At 47.0% G+C, this 21,045-nt stretch overlaps 1 protein-coding gene across 2 annotated transcripts in view; it reads right to left on the bottom strand.

Annotated features, from left to right (window-relative positions):
- The window catches only part of HSPD1 (heat shock protein family D (Hsp60) member 1), a 282,968-nt gene that overhangs the window by 38,596 nt on the left and 223,327 nt on the right, over nucleotides 1-21,045 (bottom strand). Inside the window, exon 9 of one of the 2 annotated variants that reach the window (XM_075317798.1) lies at nucleotides 14,550-14,795. The exons of the other annotated variant lie outside the window; for it this stretch is intronic. Within the exon in view, the coding sequence (XP_075173913.1) occupies nucleotides 14,550-14,795 (246 nt within the window). The remainder of the gene's footprint in view (nucleotides 1-14,549; nucleotides 14,796-21,045) is intronic. 2 annotated transcript variants of the gene reach the window in all.

Here is a 21,045-nt window from a genome sequence, read left to right as displayed (position 1 = left end):
AGTTTTAGTGCCAAAGCAAGAAGGAGGAAGCCAATAACTGGTTTAAACAAATTAACTCCGAGAAACATCGGAGAACCGAAAAACCGTTCAACATGAACAACATGTGTACCCGCAAACAACAAAAAAATCCCGAAGGACAACAGGGCGGGTGCTGGGTCTCCCAATAAGAGCTAGAAGAAAAGGAATTTACGGTAAGTAACAAAATTCCCTTCTTCTTCAGCGCTCTATTGGGAGACCCAGACGATTGGGACGTCCAAAAGCTGTCCCTGGGTGGGTAAAAAAATACCTCATGTTAGAGCTGCAAAAAACAGCCCTCCCCTACGGGGATGTCACTGCCGCCTGCAGGACTCTTCTACCTAAGCTGGCATCCGCCGAAGCATAGGTATGCACCTGATAATGCTTGGTGAAAGTGTGCAGACTGGACCAGGTTGCTGCCTGGCACACCTGTTGAGCCGAAGCCTGGTGTCGTAATGCCCAGGACGCACCCACGGCTCTGGTTGAGTGGGCTTTTAGCCCTGAAGGAACCGGAAGCCCCGCAGAGCGGTAGGCCTCTAGAATTGGTTCTTTGATCCATCGAGCCAGGGTGGCTTTAGAAGCCTGCAATCCCTTGCGCGGACCAGCGACAAGGACAAAAAGTGCATCGGAACGGCGTATGGGCGCCGTTCGGGAAATGTAGATTCTGAGTGCTCTCACCAGATCTAGCAAACGTAAGTCCTTTTCATACCGGTGAACCGGATGAGGGTAAAAGGAAGGCAAGGATATATCCTGATTAAGATGAAACGAGGATACGACCTTAGGGAGAAACTCCGGAATGGGGCGCAGCACTACCTTGTCCTGGTGGAACACCAGGAAAGGAGCCTTGGATGACAAAGCTGCCAGCTCAGACACTCGCCGAAGCGATGTGATCGCGACAAGAAACGCCACTTTCTGTGACAGGCGAGAAAAGGAAACGTCCTTTAGAGGCTCGAAGGGCGGCTTTTGCAGAGCAACAAGTACTCTGTTCAGATCCCATGGATCTAACGGCCGCTTGTACGGGGGCACAATATGACAGACCCCCTGTAGGAACGTGCGCACCTTAGGAAGACGTGCTAGACGCTTCTGAAAAAACACAGACAGTGCCGAGACTTGCCCTTTAAGGGAACTGAGCGACAAGCCCTTTTCCAACCCCGATTGCAGGAAGGAAAGAAAAGGTGGGCAATGCAAATGGCCAAGGGGATACTCTCTGTGCAGAGCACCAAGATAAGAAAATCTTCCACGTTCTGTGGTAGATCTTAGCAGACGTTGACTTCCTAGCTTGTCTCATTGTGGCTACGACTCCTTGAGATAAACCTGCAGACGCTAGGATCCAGGACTCAATGGCCACACAGTCAGGTTCAGGGCCGCAGAATTCTGATGGAAAAACGGCCCTTGGGACAGTAAGTCTGGTCGGTCTGGCAGTGACCACGGTCGACCGACCGTGAGATGCCACAGATCCGGATACCACGATCTCCTCGGCCAGTCTGGGGCGACGAGTATGACGCGGCTGCAATCGGATCTGATCTTGCGTAACACTCTGGGCAAGAGTGCCAGAGGTGGAAAGACGTATGGGAGCCGGAACTGCGACCAATCTTGAACCAATGCGTCTGCCGCCAGAGCTCTTTGATCGCGCGACCTCGCCATGAATGCCGGGACCTTGTTGTTGTGCCGGGACGCCATTAGGTCGACGTCCGGCACTCCCCATCGGCGACAGATTTCCTGAAACACGTCCGGGTGAAGGGACCATTCCCCTGCGTCCATGCCCTGGCGACTGAGGAAGTCTGCTTCCCAGTTTTCTACGCCGGGGATGTGAACTGCGGATATGGTGGAGGCCGTGGCTTCCACCCACATCAGAATCCGCCGGACTTCCTGGAAGGCTTGCCGACTGCGTGTCCCCCCTTGGTGGTTGATGTATGTCACCGCTGTGGAGTTGTCCGACTGAATTCGGATCTGCCTTCCTTCCAGCCACTGCTGGAAGGCTAGTAGGGCAAGATACACTGCTCTGATTTCCAGAACATTGATCTGAAGGGTGGACTCCTGCGGAGTCCACGTCCCCTGAGCCCTGTGGTGGAGAAACACTGCTCCCCACCCTGACAGACTCGCATCTGTCGTGACCACTGCCCAGGATGGGGGCAGGAAGGATCTTCCCTGAGACAATGAGGTGGGAAGGAGCCACCATTGTAGAGAGTCCTTGGCCGTCTGGGAAAGAGAGACTTTCCTGTCCAGGGACGTTGACTTCCCGTCCCATTGGCGGAGAATGTCCCATTGAAGTGGACGCAGATGAAACTGCGCAAAGGGAACTGCTTCCATGGCTGCCACCATCTTCCCGAGGAAGTGCATGAGGCGCCGTAAGGGGTGCGACTGGCCCTGAAGGAGGGATTGCACCCCTGTCTGTAGTGACCGCTGCTTGTTCAGCGGAAGCTTCACTCTCGCTGCTCGAGTATGGAACTCCATGCCGAGATACGTTAGTGACTGTGTCGGAGACAGATTCGACTTTGGAAAGTTGATGATCCATCCGAACGTCTGTAGAGTCTCCAGTGTAGCATGCAGACTGAGTTGGCATGCCTCTTGAGAGGGTGCCTTGACAAGTAGATCGTCTAGGTAAGGGATCACCGAGTGTCCCTGAGAGTGCAAGACCGCTACCACTGCCGCCATGACCTTGGTGAAAACCCGTGGGGCTGTCGCCAGACCGAATGGCAGAGCTACGAACTGAAGATGTTCGTTTCCTATCACAAAACGTAGAAAACGTTGATGTTCTGTAGCAATTGGCACGTGGAGATAAGCATCTTTGATGTCTATTGAGGCAAGGAAGTCTCCTTGAGACATTGAGGCCACGACAGAGCGGAGGGTTTCCATCCGGAACCGCCTGGCGTGCACATGTTTGTTGAGCAGCTTTAGATCCAGAACAGGACGGAACGAGCCGTCCTTTTTTTGGAACCACAAATAGATTGGAGTAAAACCCTCGCCCTTGTTCCTGAGGCGGTACAGGAACCACTACTCCTTCCGCTCTTAGGGAGTCCACCGCCTGCAGCAGGGCATCTGCTCGGTCTGGATGTGGGGAGGTTCTGAAGAACCGAGCTGGAGGACGAGAACTGAACTCGATTCTGTACCCGCGAGACAAAATGTCTGTCACCCACCGGTCTTTGACCTGTGACATCCAAATGACGGAAAAGCGGGAGAGCCTGCCCCCGACCGGAGATGCGGAGGGGGGGAGCTGGAAGTCATGAGGTAGCCGCTTTGGAAGCGGTTCCTCCATTTGCTTTCTTGGGGCGCGCGTGAGCCCGCCAGGAATCTGAGCTTCTTTGCGTCCTCTGAGTCCCTTTGGACGAGGAGAATTGTGTCTTGCCCGAACCTCGAAAGGACTGAAACTTCTGCTGCCATCTTTTCTGCTGAGGTTTGCTTGATCTGGGCTGGGGCAAAGAAGAGTCTTTACCCTTGGACTGTTTAATGATGTCAGCCAATGGTTCGCCAAACAGTCTATCTCTAGATAAAGGCAGGCTGGTTAAACATTTTTTGGAACCAGCATCTGCTTTCCAGTCCTTTAACCACAAGGCTCTGCGCAAAACTACCGAATTGGCGGACGCCATTGAGGTGCGGCTGGTAGATTCTAGGACCGCATTGATAGCGTAAGACGCAAACGCGGACATCTGCGAGGTAAGGGACGCCACTTGCGGCACCGCTGGATGTAAGATAGCATCCACTTTTGCTAAACCAGCTGAAATAGCTTGGAGTGCCCATACGGCTGCGAATGCTGGAGCAAACGACGCGCCGATAGCTTCATAGACAGATTTTAACCAGAGGTCCATCTGTCTGTCATTGGCATCCTTAAGTGAAGCGCCATCCTCCACTGCAACTATGGATCTAGCTGCAAGTTTGGAAATCGGGGGGTCAACTTTTGGACACTGGGTCCAGCGCTTGACCACATCAGGGGGGAAAGGAAAACGTGTATCCTTAGAACGTTTAGAGAAACGCCTTTCTGGATGAGCGTCGTGTTTCTGGATTGACTCTCTGAAGTCAGAGTGATCCAAGAAAGCACTCAATTTACGCTTGGGATAGAGGAAACGAAACTTCTCCTGCTCTGCAGCTGCCTCCTCTGCTGAAGGGGCTGGGGGAGAAATATCTAACAGTCTATTGATGGCTGAGATAAGATCGTTTACCATGGCGTCCCCATCCGGGGTATCCAGATTGAGAGGGGTTCCAGGATAAGACTCCTGATCACTCTCATCAGACGCATCACAGGGAGACTGATTGCGCTGAGACCCTGAGCAGTGTGATGACGTTGAGGGTCTTTCCCAGCGAGCTCGCTTAGGGTGGCTGGGGCTATCATCTGAGTCATAATACTCAGCCTGTGAAGCCGGGGACCCCCTTGCAGTCTGGATTAAATCCAACTGAGGAGGATTAGAGGACAGAGACCTCGCCGTGTCCATAGACTGAGCCCCAGGCATGGATTGCAAAGTTTCAAGGATTTTTGCCATAGTCACAGACATATTATCAGCAAAAACTGCAAAGTCTGTCCCTGACACCGGGGCAGGACTTACAGGCGTCTCAGCCTGGGTCACTATCTCTCCTGACTCCGGCTGGCGAAGCAGCACCGGATCTGAGCATTGCACACAATGGGGGTCATTGGAACCTGCTGGTAGAGCAGTCCCACATGCAGCACACGCAGTGTACACAGCCCTAGCCTTGGCAGCCTTGCGTTTTGTGGATGACATGTTGCTGCCTCCTCAGAGCGATCTGGGTATACAGCCAGGAAGCGACCTCACAGTGCAAGCAATCAGGAAATATATATATGTCCAGTGACACAGTACACTAATACACAGTGAGGCACTAGAGGGGCCAGCTGAAAAGCCGCTTACCGCCCGCTTAAGAGCGGGTGTGTGATCTCCCAAAGCCCCCTAGTCCAGGTCTCCCAGAGCCTTGCGTCCTTCCTCCAGCCAGACATGCATGCAATGGCTGCCGGCGTCCTGAGAGAGGAGGGGGGGCGGGCCCTGGGCGTTCCTGACTAAGAGCGGGAAGCCTGCTTCCCTCTGTGCCTAGTGAGAGGGCTGGAGCATGTAAATAATGCTTCCAGCCCTCATCGCTGCTTGCGAAACAGCGTCTCTCCCCTACCCTGATTGACAGGGTGGGGGCGGGAACGAATCGGAGCTGCCGGCGTCCTAGGCCGCAAAAGCCGGGGACTAGATTTATAAACGCCACCGCCGTAAAAGCGCGGTCGGCGTGTCCCCGGCGAACTAAAAGTCACAGCAGCGCCGCCGGTCCAGCGGGGGTCGGCGCTGCGTTCCCACAACACAGAAAAAAGTCCCCCAGTTAAACTGTAGGAACACTAGCTCTAGCGTTACGGTCCCCGGCGCACTACAACACCCAGCCAGCCCGGAGTGTGTCTGTGCCTGCCGGGGACACAGAGTACCTGTATGCTGCAGGGCCTTGTCCCTGATGGTACTCCTGCTCGGCATCCACCAGGTGCTATGGGTCTGTGGATGGAGCCCGGCGTCAGAGCTTTGAGGCCGGCAGGATCCCACTTCCACAGAGCCCTACAAGGGGATGTGGAAGGAAAACAGCATGTGGGGCTCCAGCCTCTGTACCAGCAATAGGTACCTCAACCTTACAGCACCATCCAGGGGTGAGAAGGGAGCATGCTGGGGGCCCTATATGGGCCCTCTTTTCTTCCATCCGAAATAGTCAGCAGCTACTGCTGACTAAAATCTGTGGAGCTATGCATGGAATGTCTGACCTCCTTCGCACAAAGCTTGAAAACTGGAGTACCCGTGATACCACGGGGGGGTATAGCCAGAAGGGGAGGGGCCTTGCACTTTTTAGTGTAGTGCTTTGTGTGGCCTCCGGAGGGCAGTAGCTATACCCCAATCGTCTGGGTCTCCCAATAGAGCGCTGAAGAAAAAAGCAGTAAAAAAAACTTACCTCAACAGAGGAACATGAGAAAAGAACAGTCAAAACCAAATAAGGTACTGAGAGAACCAAGGCCCCGCAGGGCAACAGGGTGGGTGCTGTGTCCCCCAATGATGGCTAAGAGAAAACGATTTTACGGCGAGTACACAAAAATCCGTTTTTCTCTGACGCCTCATTGGGGGACACACGACCATGGGACGTCCTAAAGCAGTCCATGGGTGGGAAAAAAAAAAAAAAGACAACACAACCCAAGGACTAGGAACCAGTCCCAGACAGCATGGAGTGCCTACTGAGAGAGGTGCTCTACTGCCGTTTGCAGAATTTTCCTACCCAGATTTGCCTCAGTTGAAACCTGGGTATGGACTCTGTAATGCTTTGAAAAAGTATGTAGGCTAGACCAGGTCGCAGCCTTACACACCTTTCCACTGAAGCCTGATGCCGAATGGCCCATGAAGCGTCAACTGCTCGCGTGGAATGAGCCCGCAGCCCACTAGGAATGGGCTTGAGTTGCAGGCAGTAGACTTCCTGGATCGCAGAGCGAATCCAGCGAGCCAGAGTTGCTTTTGAAGCTGCCTGTCCCTTCTTAGGCCCCTCAGGAATGACGAACAAAGAGTCCTTTTTCCTAAAGGGGGCTGTCCTGGATATGTAATATCTGAGAGATCTGACGAGGTCTAACGAATGCAGAGACCTTTCCACCCTATGAACTGGGTGTGGACAAAATGAAGGCAGAACAATGTCCTCGTTCAAATGAAACTGGGTAAGAACCTTTGGAAGTAAATCCGGAAGGGGGCGCAGAACCACCTTGTCCTGGTGAAAGATCAGGAAAGGCTCGCGGCAAGAGTGCTGCTAGCTCCGAAAACCCGTCTGATGGACGTAATTGCCACCAGGAATGTTACCTTCCAGGACAGAAGAACAAGGGAGGATTCCTTGAGGGGTTTCAAAGGGAGACCTCTGGAGACCGTCCGGAACGAGGTTGAAGTCCCATGGGTCCAGCGGCCGTTTGTACGGGGGAACTAGATGGGAAACGCCCTGGAGGAAGGTCTTGACTTGCGGTTTTTGAGCCAGGCAACATTGGTAGAAGATTGAGAGCGCTGAGACCTGCCCTTTAAGGGAACTGAGAGCCAACCCCGCTTGCAAGCCAGACTGCAGTAAGTCGAGAATTCTGGGGATGGCCAGAGGCATAGGCTGGACGTTAGTTTCTCTGCACCATGAAAGGAAGATTTTCCACATACGGTGGTAAATGCGGGATGAAGCAGGCTTTCGGGCGCTGATCATGGTGGAAATAACCGCGGGGGAGAATCCCACTCTTGTTAATACCCAGGTCTCAATGGCCATGCAGTCAGCTTCAGGGCACTGGAGTTCTAATAAGAAATGGGCCCTTGGGTCAGCAAGTCTGGAAGGCGCCACGGTGCGTCTGTGAGCATTGTACTAATTCGGCGTACCAGGCGCGCCTGGGCCAGTCCGGTGCTATCAGTATCACCGGGACTCCCTCTGCCTTGATCTTCCTGATCACCCGCGGCAGCAGGGGTAGAGGTGGAAATATCTAAGGCAGGCGGAAGTGGTGCCAGGAGCAGACTAGAGCATCCGCGCCGATGGACTGCGGGTCGCGTGACCTGGCTATGAACGCGGGTACCTTTGCATTCAACCTTGAGGCCATTAGGTCCACGTCTGGTGTACCCCAGCGAGTGCAGATGTGTAGAAACATCTGGGTGGAGAGAGCATTCTCCGGCAGCCAGGCCTTGGCGACTCAAAGTCTGCTGCCCAGTTCTCTACCCCCGGTATGTGTACCGCTGATATCACTGACCATGTCGATTCGGCGCAGCTGAGGATCTTGTGGGCCTCAAGATAAGCCGCTTTGCTGCGGATCCCCCCCTGACGATTGATATAGGCTACAGCTGTCGCATTGTCCGATTGGACTCCAATCTGACGACCCGCTAGCAGAGGGCAGAACGCCCTGAGCGTGAGGAAGATCGCGCAGAGTTCCAGGGTGTTGATGGGTAGGGAAGACTCCTGGGGCGTCCAACGTCCTTGAGCAGTGTGGTGCCGGTACTTTGCTCCCCAGCCTAGGAGGCTGGCGTCCGTGGTCAGGACCAGCCAGTTCAGTGGGAGAAAAGATCTCCCCTTCGATAGGGATGAGAACCGAAGACACCAGCGGAGTGCGTACCTGACTGAAGGAGTCAGGTGAAGATGTCTGTCCAGGGAGAAGGGGCTCTTGTCCCAGGCCGCTAGAAGGGCTAGCTGCAGTGGGCGGAGGTGCAGTTGAGCAAAGGGTACTGCTTGCATAGCCGCCACCATCCTGCCGAGCACTTTCATGCTGAATCGAATGGAGCGAGACAGAGGACGTAGAAGGCAATGTACCGCTCGTTGAAGAGCGATCGCCTTGTCCTGAGGGAGAAGGATCAAGCCCCGACGGGTGTCCAGGGACATGCCCAGGAAGGTGATGGATCGTGATGGGACCGGGAATGATTTGTCCAGATTCACTAGCCACCCTAAGCGGGATAGGGTGTCCACAGCGATCTGTACGCTGGTTGAGCAGTCGCGGAAGGAGGGGGCCTTGATGAGGAGGTCGTCCAAGTAAGGGAGAACGACCACTCTCTCCTAGCGTGAAGGACGCTCATGGCGGCCGCCATGACTTTAGTGAAGACCCTTGGTGCGGTGGCAAGTCCGAAGGGTAGAGCTACGAATGGAAATTGGGAGTCCTGAATTGCAAAGCGGAGGAACTTTTGGTGATCAGGGGCGATGGGTATGTGCGTCTTTGATGTCTATGGATGCGAGGAATTCCCCTTCGACCATGGATGCAATAATGGACCTTAGGGACTCCATTCTGAATCTCCGTACGTGCACATGTTTGTTTAGGTGTTTGAGGTCCAGGATGGGTCGAACTGACCCATCCTTTTTGTGGACCACAAAGAGGTTGGAATAAAAACCCCCGAACTTCTCGTCATCTGGGACAGGTATCACTCCTGCTGTTAGAACCGACTTTTGAGAGAAGGAACCGACTCGGGGGTTTGGTCCGAAATTCTATGTGGTAACTGGAAGACACAAAGTCTCGCACCCATTTGTCGTCTGAGGCGGCAGCCCAGATGTGTTGAAAGAGCCGCAGTCGACCTCCTACAATGAGTGTGTCTTCCGGGGCGCCGAAGGAGTCATGAGGGGGGGAAAATGTCGTGGCAGAGTCTCCCTATTCCTGGACTGTTTCGGTCTAGGCTGCCATGACGAAGTAGGTTTCGGGGAGAGCTGAGGTCGGTCGGTCCCTGCGTAGTCCGCGGCTGGTGGCGTGGACAGCACGGGGTGTCGACCAACCAAATGAGTTCCGAAAGGAGCGAAACGAGGACTGTGGACATCTGGGGAAGGAAGTCCTGGACTTCAGCTGGGGGAGGGAGGTACTCTTTCCTCCCGTGGCGTCAGAAATGAGCTTGTCCAGACGTTCGCCAAACAAATCGGTCTTGAAAAAAGGGGAGGCCTGTGAGAGAGACTTCTTGGAGGCAGAGTCCGCTCGCCATTGTCGGAGCCAGAGAGCTCTACGGATGGCTATGGTATTTGAGGCGGCAAACGCTGAGCAGATAGCAGCGTCCATGGAGGCCTGCATGAGGTACTCCGCCGCAGCAGCAATTTGAGCTGTTACCTCTGTGAAGGTATGAGTGAACTGGGATTCCTCAAGCGAACTGTTAAGGGAGTCTGCCCAGACCGAGATCGCCTTTGCGACCCACACAGAGGCAAAGGAGGGCGAGAGGGAGGAACCCGCAGCCTCAAAAGCAGAGCGGGCGAGGTGCTCCACCTGTGTCTGTCGAGTCCTTGATGGAGGAACCATCGGGTAAAGACAGGAGTGTCTTTGTGGTAAGGCGGGAGACCGGGGGGGGTCGACCGAGGGCGGATCGGCTTAGATCCGCCCTTAGAGGCAGGTGAGACAAAAGGGTACCGGGACGACATGAGTTTTCGGTTACTGAAGCGTCTGTCAGACTTCTCCCTTTGCTTTGTGAGTATATCCTGAAACTCAGGGTTATCAGCGAAAACCTTTTGGGGTTTCCTTGCCCTCTTAAAGGAGACCGCATGGTCAGTGGTAGTGGATGGGGGATCCTCCACATGCAGAGTTTGGTTGATTGCTGCTATAAGGGAGTCTATTGCAGTTTGATCATCTGGGGAGGCTGCAACCAAGGAATCCTCCTGGTACAAACAGCATTCTCCCTCCTCCAGCTCTTCAGAAGCCGTGGAGCGTGTGGGAGAGCCTGCCCTGTGTGCTCCCGAGGGAGAGCCCGCTGGAGACACCCGGCAGTGTGCTCTTTTCCGGATCCCTGCAACCGGTGAAGCATGTGCCCGGATTACCTCAGAAGGATCCTCCATAGGGGTATCCTCAGGCTGCGTTCCGTCCAGGGACCCAGAAGGGTGTAGAGGACGACATTGCATAGCCAGCACCAGGTTCTGTGACAGTTTTTCCATGGATTGGGACAGAAACTGTGCCCATTCCGGTGGGCTGGGAGCCCTAGGCTCTGGGCTGACGGTTGCGGCGGTGGTGGCAAGGGGGTCTTGGAGGGCTTTAGGGGCACAGGACTCACAGAGAGAAGAGGTGTGTTTACATAGTAGCTCAACGTGCAGGCTGAATAATAGACTATGTGAGCCTTAGCCCTCTTAGTGCCTTTTGAATTCTGCATGTTCCTGATAGGAGTATGCTAGGAGGGGGAGCTATAGTGAGCAGCACCTTACCAGAATCAGCCGATGGCTGGAGATCTTCCCACGCTTTCCTGTGGGGGGGCAGGGCGGGGATTATCGTGGCCGCGGGGGGGCGGGGCGAAGAAGTAGTCAGTGTGCCCCCCTGCTGTGGGTAGTAAAAAAAAACGTCAGGAAAGGAGCTTCTGATAGTTTTCCTCCCTCATGTCAGCACACAGCGTGTCACTGGTGGTTATCAGCCGACTTTTCTGCTAGATCAAATAAACAGAGCAGATAATAAACAGCATGAGTCCCTGAGCTCTGTGATTCTCTAGCCACCCCCACCCCCCTGCCACCAGGAAATTATCTGTGCAGGAGTTTGCAAACAGGAGGTTTAAATTGTGAAAAGTTTATTCAGAGGGTCATTTATTATTCAACCCCCTCAAACCACAAGAATTCTGTTTAGTTCCCCTAAAGTATTAAGAAGTATTTCAGGCACAAAGAACAATGAGCTTCACATGTTTGGATTAATTATCTCTTTTTCCAGCCTTTTTTGACTAATTAAGACCCTCCCCAAACTTGTGAACAGCACTCATACTTGGTCAACATGGGAAAGAGAAAGGAGCATTCCAAGGCCATCAGAGACAAGATCGTGGAGGGTCACAAGGCTGGCAAGGGGTAACAAAACCCTTTCCAAGGAGTTGGGCCTACCTGTCTCCACTGTTGGGAGCATCATCCGGATGTGGAAGGCTTATGGAACTACTGTTAGCCTTCCACGGCCTGGACAGCCTTTGAAAGTTTCCACCCGTGCCGAGGCCAGGCTTGTCCGAAGAGTCAAGGCTAACCCAAGGACAACAAGGAAGGAGCTCCGGGAAGATCTCATAGCAGTGGGGACATTGGTTTCAGTCAATACCATAAGTAACGTACTCCACCGCAATGGTCTCCGTTCCAGACGAGCCCGTAAGGTACCTTTACTTTCAAAACGTCATGTCAAGGCTTGTCTACAGTTTGCTCATGATCACTTGGAGGACTCAGACAGACTGGTTCAAGGTTCTCTGGTCTGATGAGACCAAGATCGAGATCTTTGGTGCCAACCACATACGTGACGTTTGGAGACTGGATGGCACTGCATACGACCCCAAGAATACCATCCCTACAGTCAAGCATGGTGGTGGCAGCATCATGCTGTGGGGCTGTTTCTCAGCCAAGGGGCCTGGCCATCTGGTCCGCATCCATGGGAAGATGGATAGCACGGCCTACCTGGAGATTTTGGCCAAGAACCTCCGCTCCTCCATCAAGGATCTTAAGATGGGTCGTCATTTCATCTTTCAACAAGACAACGACCCAAAGCACACAGCCAAGAAAACCAAGGCCTGGTTCAAGAGGGAAAAAATCAAGGTGTTGCAGTGGCCTAGTCAGTCTCCTGACCTTAACCCAATTGAAAACTTGTGGAAGGAGCTCAAGATTAAAGTCCACATGAGACACCCAAAGAACCTAGATAACTTGGAGAAGATCTGCATGGAGGAGTGGGCCAAGATAACTCCAGAGACCTGTGCCGGCCTGATCAGGTCTTATAAAAGACGATTATTAGCTGTAATTGCAAACAAGGGTTATTCCACAAAATATTAAACCTAGGGGTTGAATAATAATTGACCCACACTTTTATGTTGAACATTTATTAAAATTTAACTGAGCAACATAACTTGTTGGTTTGTAAGATTTATGCATCTGTTAATAAATCCTGCTCTTGTTTGAGGTTTGCAGGCTCTAACTTATTTGCATCTTATCAAACCTGCTAAATCTGCAGGGGGTTGAATACTACTTGTAGGCACTGTATCTCTCTCTCTCTATCATATATACCGTATTTTTCGCTTTATAAGACGCACCGGAATATAAGACATAAAAAAAGGTAAAAAAAAAGAAAAATGGGGTCCGTCTTATACTCCGGTGTTCTCTTACCGGAGGGGGGCAGCAGTGGTGGTGAAGCGGGGTCACAGGAGGCACAGGTTGTGCTGGCAGGCGCAGCAGGTCAGTGGCAGCGGGGTCCGTGGTTGTAGGTGCGGTGGCGTCCGCGGTGGCAGGAGCCGTGGGGTCCGTGGTGGCGGCAGCAGCGTGGCGGGTGAGCCGTGCAGCAGGCCGATGCAGTGAGTGTCCGCAGTCCAGGTTCAGTGGTGGCAGCGGCGGCTCAGTGGTGGCAGCGGCAGGGACTGCTCAGTGGTGGAGTGTGTCCGCGGTCCCGATTCAAGTAATGGCGCCCGGAGCGACGCATGCGCAGATGGAGCTTTCATCCAAGCACGCGCTGACTCCCGGAGCAGCGCGTGCGCAGATGGAGCTCTCATCCAAGAGCTCCATCGGCGCCATCATTTGAAAGTGGGACCGCGGACAACTGGTAACATGCTGCACAGCCGCCCGCCCCGCATGCACAGAGTGGCAGCCAGCAGGCTGCCCGCCCACCCTGCGTACAAGCCGCCGGGTACCTGTGCTTGCGTGCGGTGGCAGCCGGGTACCGGGTACCCATGGCTGTGTGCGGGCGGCAGCTGGGTGACTGTGTGAGGGCGGCAGCCGGGTGCCTATGTGAGGGCACCCGACTGCCGCTCGCACACAGCCATGGGTACCCGGCTGCCACCGCATGCAAGCACAGGTACCCGGCTGCCGACCCGACACAGCAGCCGCTGCCGCCCGCACACAGCCACGGGTACCCGGCTGCCGCCGCACGCAAGCACAGGCACCCGATTGCCTCAGACAGGACCCCCCCCCATTTTCCTCCCAAATTTTGGGGCGGAAAAGTGCGTCTTATAAAGCGAAATATACGGTATAGGTATGTATATATATATATATATATATATATATATATATATATATATATATATATATATATATATATATATATATATATATATATATATATATATATATATATATATATATATATATATATATATATATATATATATATATATATATATATATATATATATGTATATGTGTGTGTGTATATATATATATATATATATATATATACACACACACACATACACATATACACACACATTACATATCTATCTATCTATATTATATACACACAATTACCTCAATTCTACCCAATACTGTGTATCAGTCCGTCCCTCAAAGGATCCCAAGTTCTCATGCGGCCCCATGAGAATTTTAATTGCCCACCCCTGCTATATGGTAAAACTTATGATGTCATTTAAAAGTACAGCTCGTCCCGCAAAAAAAAAAAAAAAAAAAAAAAGCGCTTCTATGCTAGAATGACGGAAAAATAAAAGGTTATGGCTCTCGGAAGGGGAGGGAAAAAAAAAAAAAAAAAAAAAAAAAAGAAAATTGAAAACTGCCCCCAACGGTATGGTAGTTTAAAGGGACTGCACAGAATGACTCTTCAAACTCTGTTTAGGTCATGGCCGATCGAATTTAATACACATATATATATATATATATATATATATATATATATATATATATATATATATATATATATATATATATATATATATATATATATATATATATATATATATATATATATATATATATATATATATTATATATTCGATCGGCCATGACAAACAGTTTGAAGAGTCATTCTGTGCAGACAAAGTCCCTTTAAAACTACCATACCGTGTGGGGGCGGTTTTCTATACCTATACCCATACATCTATACCCATACATCTATACCCATACATCTATACCCATACATCTATACCCATACATCTATACCCATACATCTATACCCATACATCTATACCCATACATCTATACCCATACATCTATACCCATACATCTATACCCATACATCTATACCCATACATCTATACCCATACACACACACACACACACACACACACACACACACACACACACACACACACACATATATATATATTGACAAATTCCTAAGAGCAACTTAGTCACATAAGGGAAGGATGGGGGGAAACCAAGAGATAAAAAAGGCTTTGGTCTATAATTACCTTTAGAACGGCCACACCATCAGAAAGCTTAGCCAGTCTCTCATTCAACTTTTCCTTTTCATATTCACTAGTTGTAGATTCTAACTGTTCTTGAATTTCTTGAATTCGTTTCTCAATTTGAGTTTTCTCGCCTTTTCCTTTTAGAAGCATAGAATCATCTTTAGTAACAATAACTTCACCCACTTTTCCAAAGTCATGAGGCTGAATGTCTTCAATATTCAGACTTAAACCCTCTTCTCCAAACACCTAGTAGAAGGAAAAAAAAAAACAGAAAAAAAAAAAAAATTGCTGCAATTAAAGACAACCACACACCCACACACGCAAACACACACACACCCGGGTGCCCATAACACGTCTCATCAGTGGGGAAGCTGTATGCCAGAAGAAATACCCCCATCAGTAGTAATTTCATCAAATGGTGGGGAGGACTAAGCTACATAACACTACACATTTAAGCATGCAGTCAGGTCAAGATTGTTCACTAAAGAAAAATAAATTTTTTTAGAAAAAAAAAAAAAAACACATTAAGGGTGCGTTTTAATTGATAAAACAGTATTTAAGTAAAATGCACAAAGAAAGAAAAAAAAAATCTGAATAAAATAAGTATTAGCTATGACTTTAGTTTGTCTCCAAAACAGCATCGCATACTTTATGTTTCTACGGTATGCACACTTAATTTTTTTTGAGTAACTTGGCAGGGTGGCTGTTCCAAATATTGGAGAATTAGCCACAGATCTGTGGATGTAGGCTTGTGTAAATCTGTATCTCCATGTAATGTCACACAGACTACCGTATGCCCACATCTGGGCTCAGTGAGGGCCTATCATCACTCTCAGGACTCATTTTTCTTAATATGACTTAGTTGTTAATGATATACCACAAAATGAAATAAGTCAACAATGAAGGGGGATTTACTGCAATCTCACATACAGATATGTCAGAGATGGCAGAGAAGTTGTGCTCATGCCATCCACAACAAGAGCCATCTGTTGTACCCAAAGAATCGTGCGGCTTGTTGTGGCTGATGGGCTCTCATGGATTGGCCAATATGTGCACCAAGTACCTTCATTTTTTAAAGTATATTCTATGTAGCAGTAATGCATTTCCAATTCCATATATTCAATGTATGCAAATCTTAGCGCTCACAATAAAAATTTATATAGCGCCAACACATTCTGTAAGCTTTTATTTAGCTGTTCTACACAGCCAGGCTCCTGCTTCAAATGCTGAAACCAGACAAAATCCATTGTAATTGTGGTTGAACCATCATCTCAGTGAATCTGCTTGTTTTTGATTGAATTCTAATGAGAAACCTAAGGAAATTTGATTAACAATTTAATTAATTTAATATGCAGATGAGATAGGTGGGTCAGTCACAAAGGAAGTAATCCACTCATTGTGTGTGTGTATATATGTGTGTGTGTGCATTCATTTAATTTATAGATGTGAAAAAGTCACTATTAGCCGAAACGCGTAATTTACGCCTGTATATGATGAAATAAACGACAAAAAAATTTCAGAAGACTTGGAGGGAGTGCCGGTCCTGTGTATTAATTAAAATATATATATATATATATATATATATATATATACACACACACATACACATATACACACACACACACACACACGTGTATGTATATGTTTGCATAATATATATTTTATACACATATGTATGTATGTATGTATGGGATAGAGATATATATATATCTATCTCTATCTCTATCTATATATATCTATCTATCTATCTATCTATATGTGTGTGTATATATACAGTTAGGTCCAGAAATATTTGGACAGTGACACAATTTTCGCGAGTTGGGCTCTACATGCCACCACATTGGATTTGAAATGAAACCTCTACAACAGAATTCAAGAGCAGATTGTAACGTTTAATTTGAAGGTTTGAACAAAAATATCTGATAGAAATTGTAGGAATTGTACACATTTCTTTAAAAACACTCCACATTTTAGGAGGTCAAAAGTAATTGGACAAATAAACCAAACCCAAAAAAAATATTTTTAATTTCAATATTTTGTTGCGAATCCTTTGGAGGCAATCACTGCCTTAAGTCTGGAACCCATGGACATCACCAAACGCTGGGTTTCCTCCTTCTTAATGCTTTGCCAGGCCTTTACAGCCGCAGCCTTCAGGTCTTGCTTGTTTGTGGGTCTTTCCGTCTTAAGTCTGGATTTGAGCAAGTGAAATGCATGCTCAATTGGGTTAAGATCTGGTGATTGACTTGGCCATTGCAGAATGTTCCACTTTTTTGCACTCATGAACTCCTGGGTAGCTTTGGCTGTATGCTTGGGGTCATTGTTCATCTGTACTATGAAGCGCCGTCCGATCAACTTTGCGGCATTTGGCTGAATCTGGGCTGAAAGTATATCCCGGTACAATTCAGAATTCATCCGGCTACTCTTGTCTGCTGTTATGTCATCAATAAACACAAGTGACCCAGTGCCATTGAAAGCCATGCATGCCCATGCCATCACGTTGCCTCCACCATGTTTTACAGAGGATGTGGTGTGTCTTGGATCATGTGCCGTTCCCTTTCTTCTCCAAATTTTTTCTTCCCATCATTCTGGTACAGGTTGATCTTGGTCTCATCGGTCCATAGAATACTTTTCCAGAACTGAGCTGGCTTCATGAGGTGTTTTTCAGCAAATTTAACTCTGGCCTGTCTATTTTTGGAATTTATGAATGGTTTGCATCTAGATGTGAACCCTTTGTATTTACTTTCATGGAGTCTTCTCTTTACTGTTGACTTAGAGACAGATACACCTACTTCACTGAGAGTGTTCTGGACTTCAGTTGATGTTGTGAACGGGTTCTTCTTCACCAAAGAAAGTATGCGGCGATCATCCACCACTGTTGTCATCCGTGGACGCCCAGGCCTTTTTGAGTTCCCAAGCTCACCAGTCAATTCCTTTTTTCTCAGAATGTACCCGACTGTGGATTTTGCTACTCCAAGCATGTCTGCTCTCTCTCTGATGGATTTTTTCTTTTTTTCAGCGTCAGGATGTTCAGCTTCACTTCAATTGAGAGTTCCTTAGACCGCATGTTGTCTGGTCACAGCAATAGCTTCCAAATGCAAAACCACACACCTGTAATCAACCCCAGACCTTTTAACTACTACATTGATTACAGGTTAACGAGGGAGACGCTTTCAGAGTTAATTGCAGCCCTTAGAGTCCCTTGTCCAATTACTTTTGGTCCCTTGAAAAAGAGGAGGCTATGCATTACAGAGCTATGATTCCTAAACCCTTTCTCCGATTTGGATGTGAAAACTCTCATATTGCAGCTGGGAGTGTGCACTTTCAGCCCATATTATATATATCATTGTATTTCTGAACATGTTTTTGTAAACAGCTAAAATAACAAAACTTGTGTCACTGTCCAAATATTTCTGGACCTAACTGTATGTGTGTATATATACATACATACATACATATATATATATATATATATATATACATATATATACATATATATATATATATACATATATATACATATATATACATATATATACATATATATACATATATATATATATATATATATATATATATATATATATATATATATATATATATATATATATATATATACACACACACATTATATACATATATACACATATATATACATATATACACATATATATACATATATACACATATATATAAATATACATATATACACATATATATACATATACATATATACACATATATATACATATACATATATACACATATATATACATATACATATATACACATATATATACATATACATATGTACACATATATATATATATATATACATATACACATATACATATATAAATATATATATACACACATATATATATATATATATATATATATATATATATATATATATATATATATATATATATATATATATATATATATATATATATATATATATATATATATATATATATATATATATATATATATATATATATATATACACACACACACACACATACACATACATACACATTATATATAATATAATATCGCCTTTGCTTTGGGACACGCACCCAGGTCTCCACCTGCCTGAAAGCACAGCTTTGTCAGCCATACAGGGATCGGCGGTGCCCGGTATCCTCCACTCAGCTTTATGGAATCTGGACTTCTTCTAATACCGTGAGTGCACGCTTCTCCTACTCCCCTTTTGGCTTTTGTTAAAAAATGGCAGACACATCTATGGATACAATGGAAAATGGTATACTTGCAGGGAGGGAGGACGCTGCCACGTTTTTTACCAGCTGTAATGATAAAGTGAACATAGAAATCATGGGCACTAAGAATTTAGAGCTTAAAATCTTCAATCTGGCCGAAAAGGAGACCAGCTTGTTTTGGACAGTACAGTCACTTAAATCTTATCAAGAAAGTGGACGAGTCCCTAGAGGTCTACGTATCTCAAAAAATATATCTTTTTACCAAGATGATTTATCTTTTAAAAAAGAATGGGACAATATACAGCAAGAATGCTCATTGCGCTTTCTGGACATTGTACTCAAAAAAAACCAAGAGGAACATCTAAAAATTACTAATGAATTATTAAAATTGAGACAAGAAATGGAAAGTCGCATCTCAAAAGAAGCATGGAACACTTTCTTATCAAGATTAGACAAAAAACTTTTACCATACCAAACTTTGATTAAAGAAAATAAAAAAGAAAAATTTATCAGAGATAAGTTAGACTACGAAAACAACCAGATTTTTTCCTGGAAGAGGTATTCTACACCTGGGAACAGAAGGTTTTTTCAGAGATACCAGAAAAAACATACACCTAAAACCGCCAAGAAAAATGCCTGGACTACAGACTGACTCGAGCGGGGCTGAGGATTTGGCACCCGCAAAGAAATTAAAAACACCTGCGACCTCACGAGCTTCTACATCTGATAATCTCCCTTTAGAAGATCTACAAGGAGAGGAGGCAGAAGGAGACACAGGAATAAAACCGACACCAGGGAAGCGCAAGAGCGTCTCCTGGAGGGATTAACATCTCCATGCCTTGAACGTGAGATTGTAGTGTCAGAGACATTCCCTGTAATAAGTACAGAAAATAATCTTTCCTGTTCAGCGAATAACATCATGCCTTGTTTGCGTAAAGTATATAATCTTACTTCGCTGGTATTAACACCTGATATGCTATCTGTGTTGGAAAAGGGCTTAAACTATTGTATACCAGAATCATTTGATTTGACTGACTTTCATATTGATTTATTTAAGGGCTGTAGAAAACTGCATTTAAAAAAATTTTATAGTCAAAAGAAAAGCTTGCCCACTTCTGAAGTAACCGATTTACAATGTGAAATAGGTCCACTTGGCTTTTTTGGTACAAATAATGAATATACTGCTATTGAAAAAGATGCGTCTGTTCTTTTAAGTATAGCGGACCCCAGTCACATTGAACCCGGTTCTTCAGGTGTTGTAAGTACCCAAATAAATCCTACATCTAGTTCTTCATTTTTTAATAAAGGGATAAAATCTACCTTTTGCCCCCCACTAACCCCTGGGAACAGCATAGACTTATTTCAGGAGCTGGTAATAAAAGATATACAAGCTCTAAAATACCCCTCTCCTCCTCAGAACCTCACTCGGGGAGAAACCGCGGCACTAAAAATCCTGCAGTCACAAAAAGATATTATCCGCAGAGCGGACAAGGGGGGCGCCACTGTTCTATTAACAAAAGAAGCCTATTTGCAAGAAGCCAATAGGCAACTTCAGGATATAAGAGTATATCAGAAATTATCTAATGATCCCACTGGGTCTTTTGTTAAAAAACTTAGAAGCCTTTTACATAAATATGTAAGTTTAGGTACTATTTCTAAAAAAACTGCTGAAAAATTACTCCCTCTTTTTCCGAAAAAACCTCATTGGTATTATCTGCCAAAGATTCACAAGAACAGTGTCTCCCCCCCTGGCCGCCCCATTGTGGCAGGAATAGGTTCAGTGACAGAGCCTTTATCTCACTACCTAGAATGGCTACTTAAACCACTACTGACCCGCATCCCCTCATTCTTAAAAGATACGGGAGATCTAATTAAAATGCTTGATAATTTTCAATGGCAGAAAGGTTTCTCTCTTGCCGCTTTGGATATTGAGAGTCTGTACACCCGTATCCCACAGGATCAGGGTGTACAGACCATTAAGAGAGTTTTGCTGAATTTCGATCAGAATCCAATCTTAGTAGACTTCATCACAGAAGCCTTAAGCTTTATTTTGCATCATAACGCATTTAAATTTGACGATCAGTGGTACTTGCAATGCGGGGGTACCGCGATGGGTACCCCCGCCGCATGTACTTTCGCAAATCTCTTTTTGGCAGCATTTGAGGAAGACTTTATCTATAGTCCTAAAAATCCATATCTGAAACATATAAAAAAATATGCCAGATATATGGATGATGGCTTCTTTGTATGGGACGGTTCTGCGCAGGATTTTGAAA

Source organism: Anomaloglossus baeobatrachus, chromosome 7, assembly GCF_048569485.1.
Source record: "Anomaloglossus baeobatrachus isolate aAnoBae1 chromosome 7, aAnoBae1.hap1, whole genome shotgun sequence".
In the NCBI taxonomy this organism is placed as follows: Eukaryota; Metazoa; Chordata; class Amphibia; order Anura; family Aromobatidae; genus Anomaloglossus; species Anomaloglossus baeobatrachus.
Note: the sequence above shows the minus strand (reverse complement) of the source record. Positions and strands in the feature narration are given on the sequence as shown.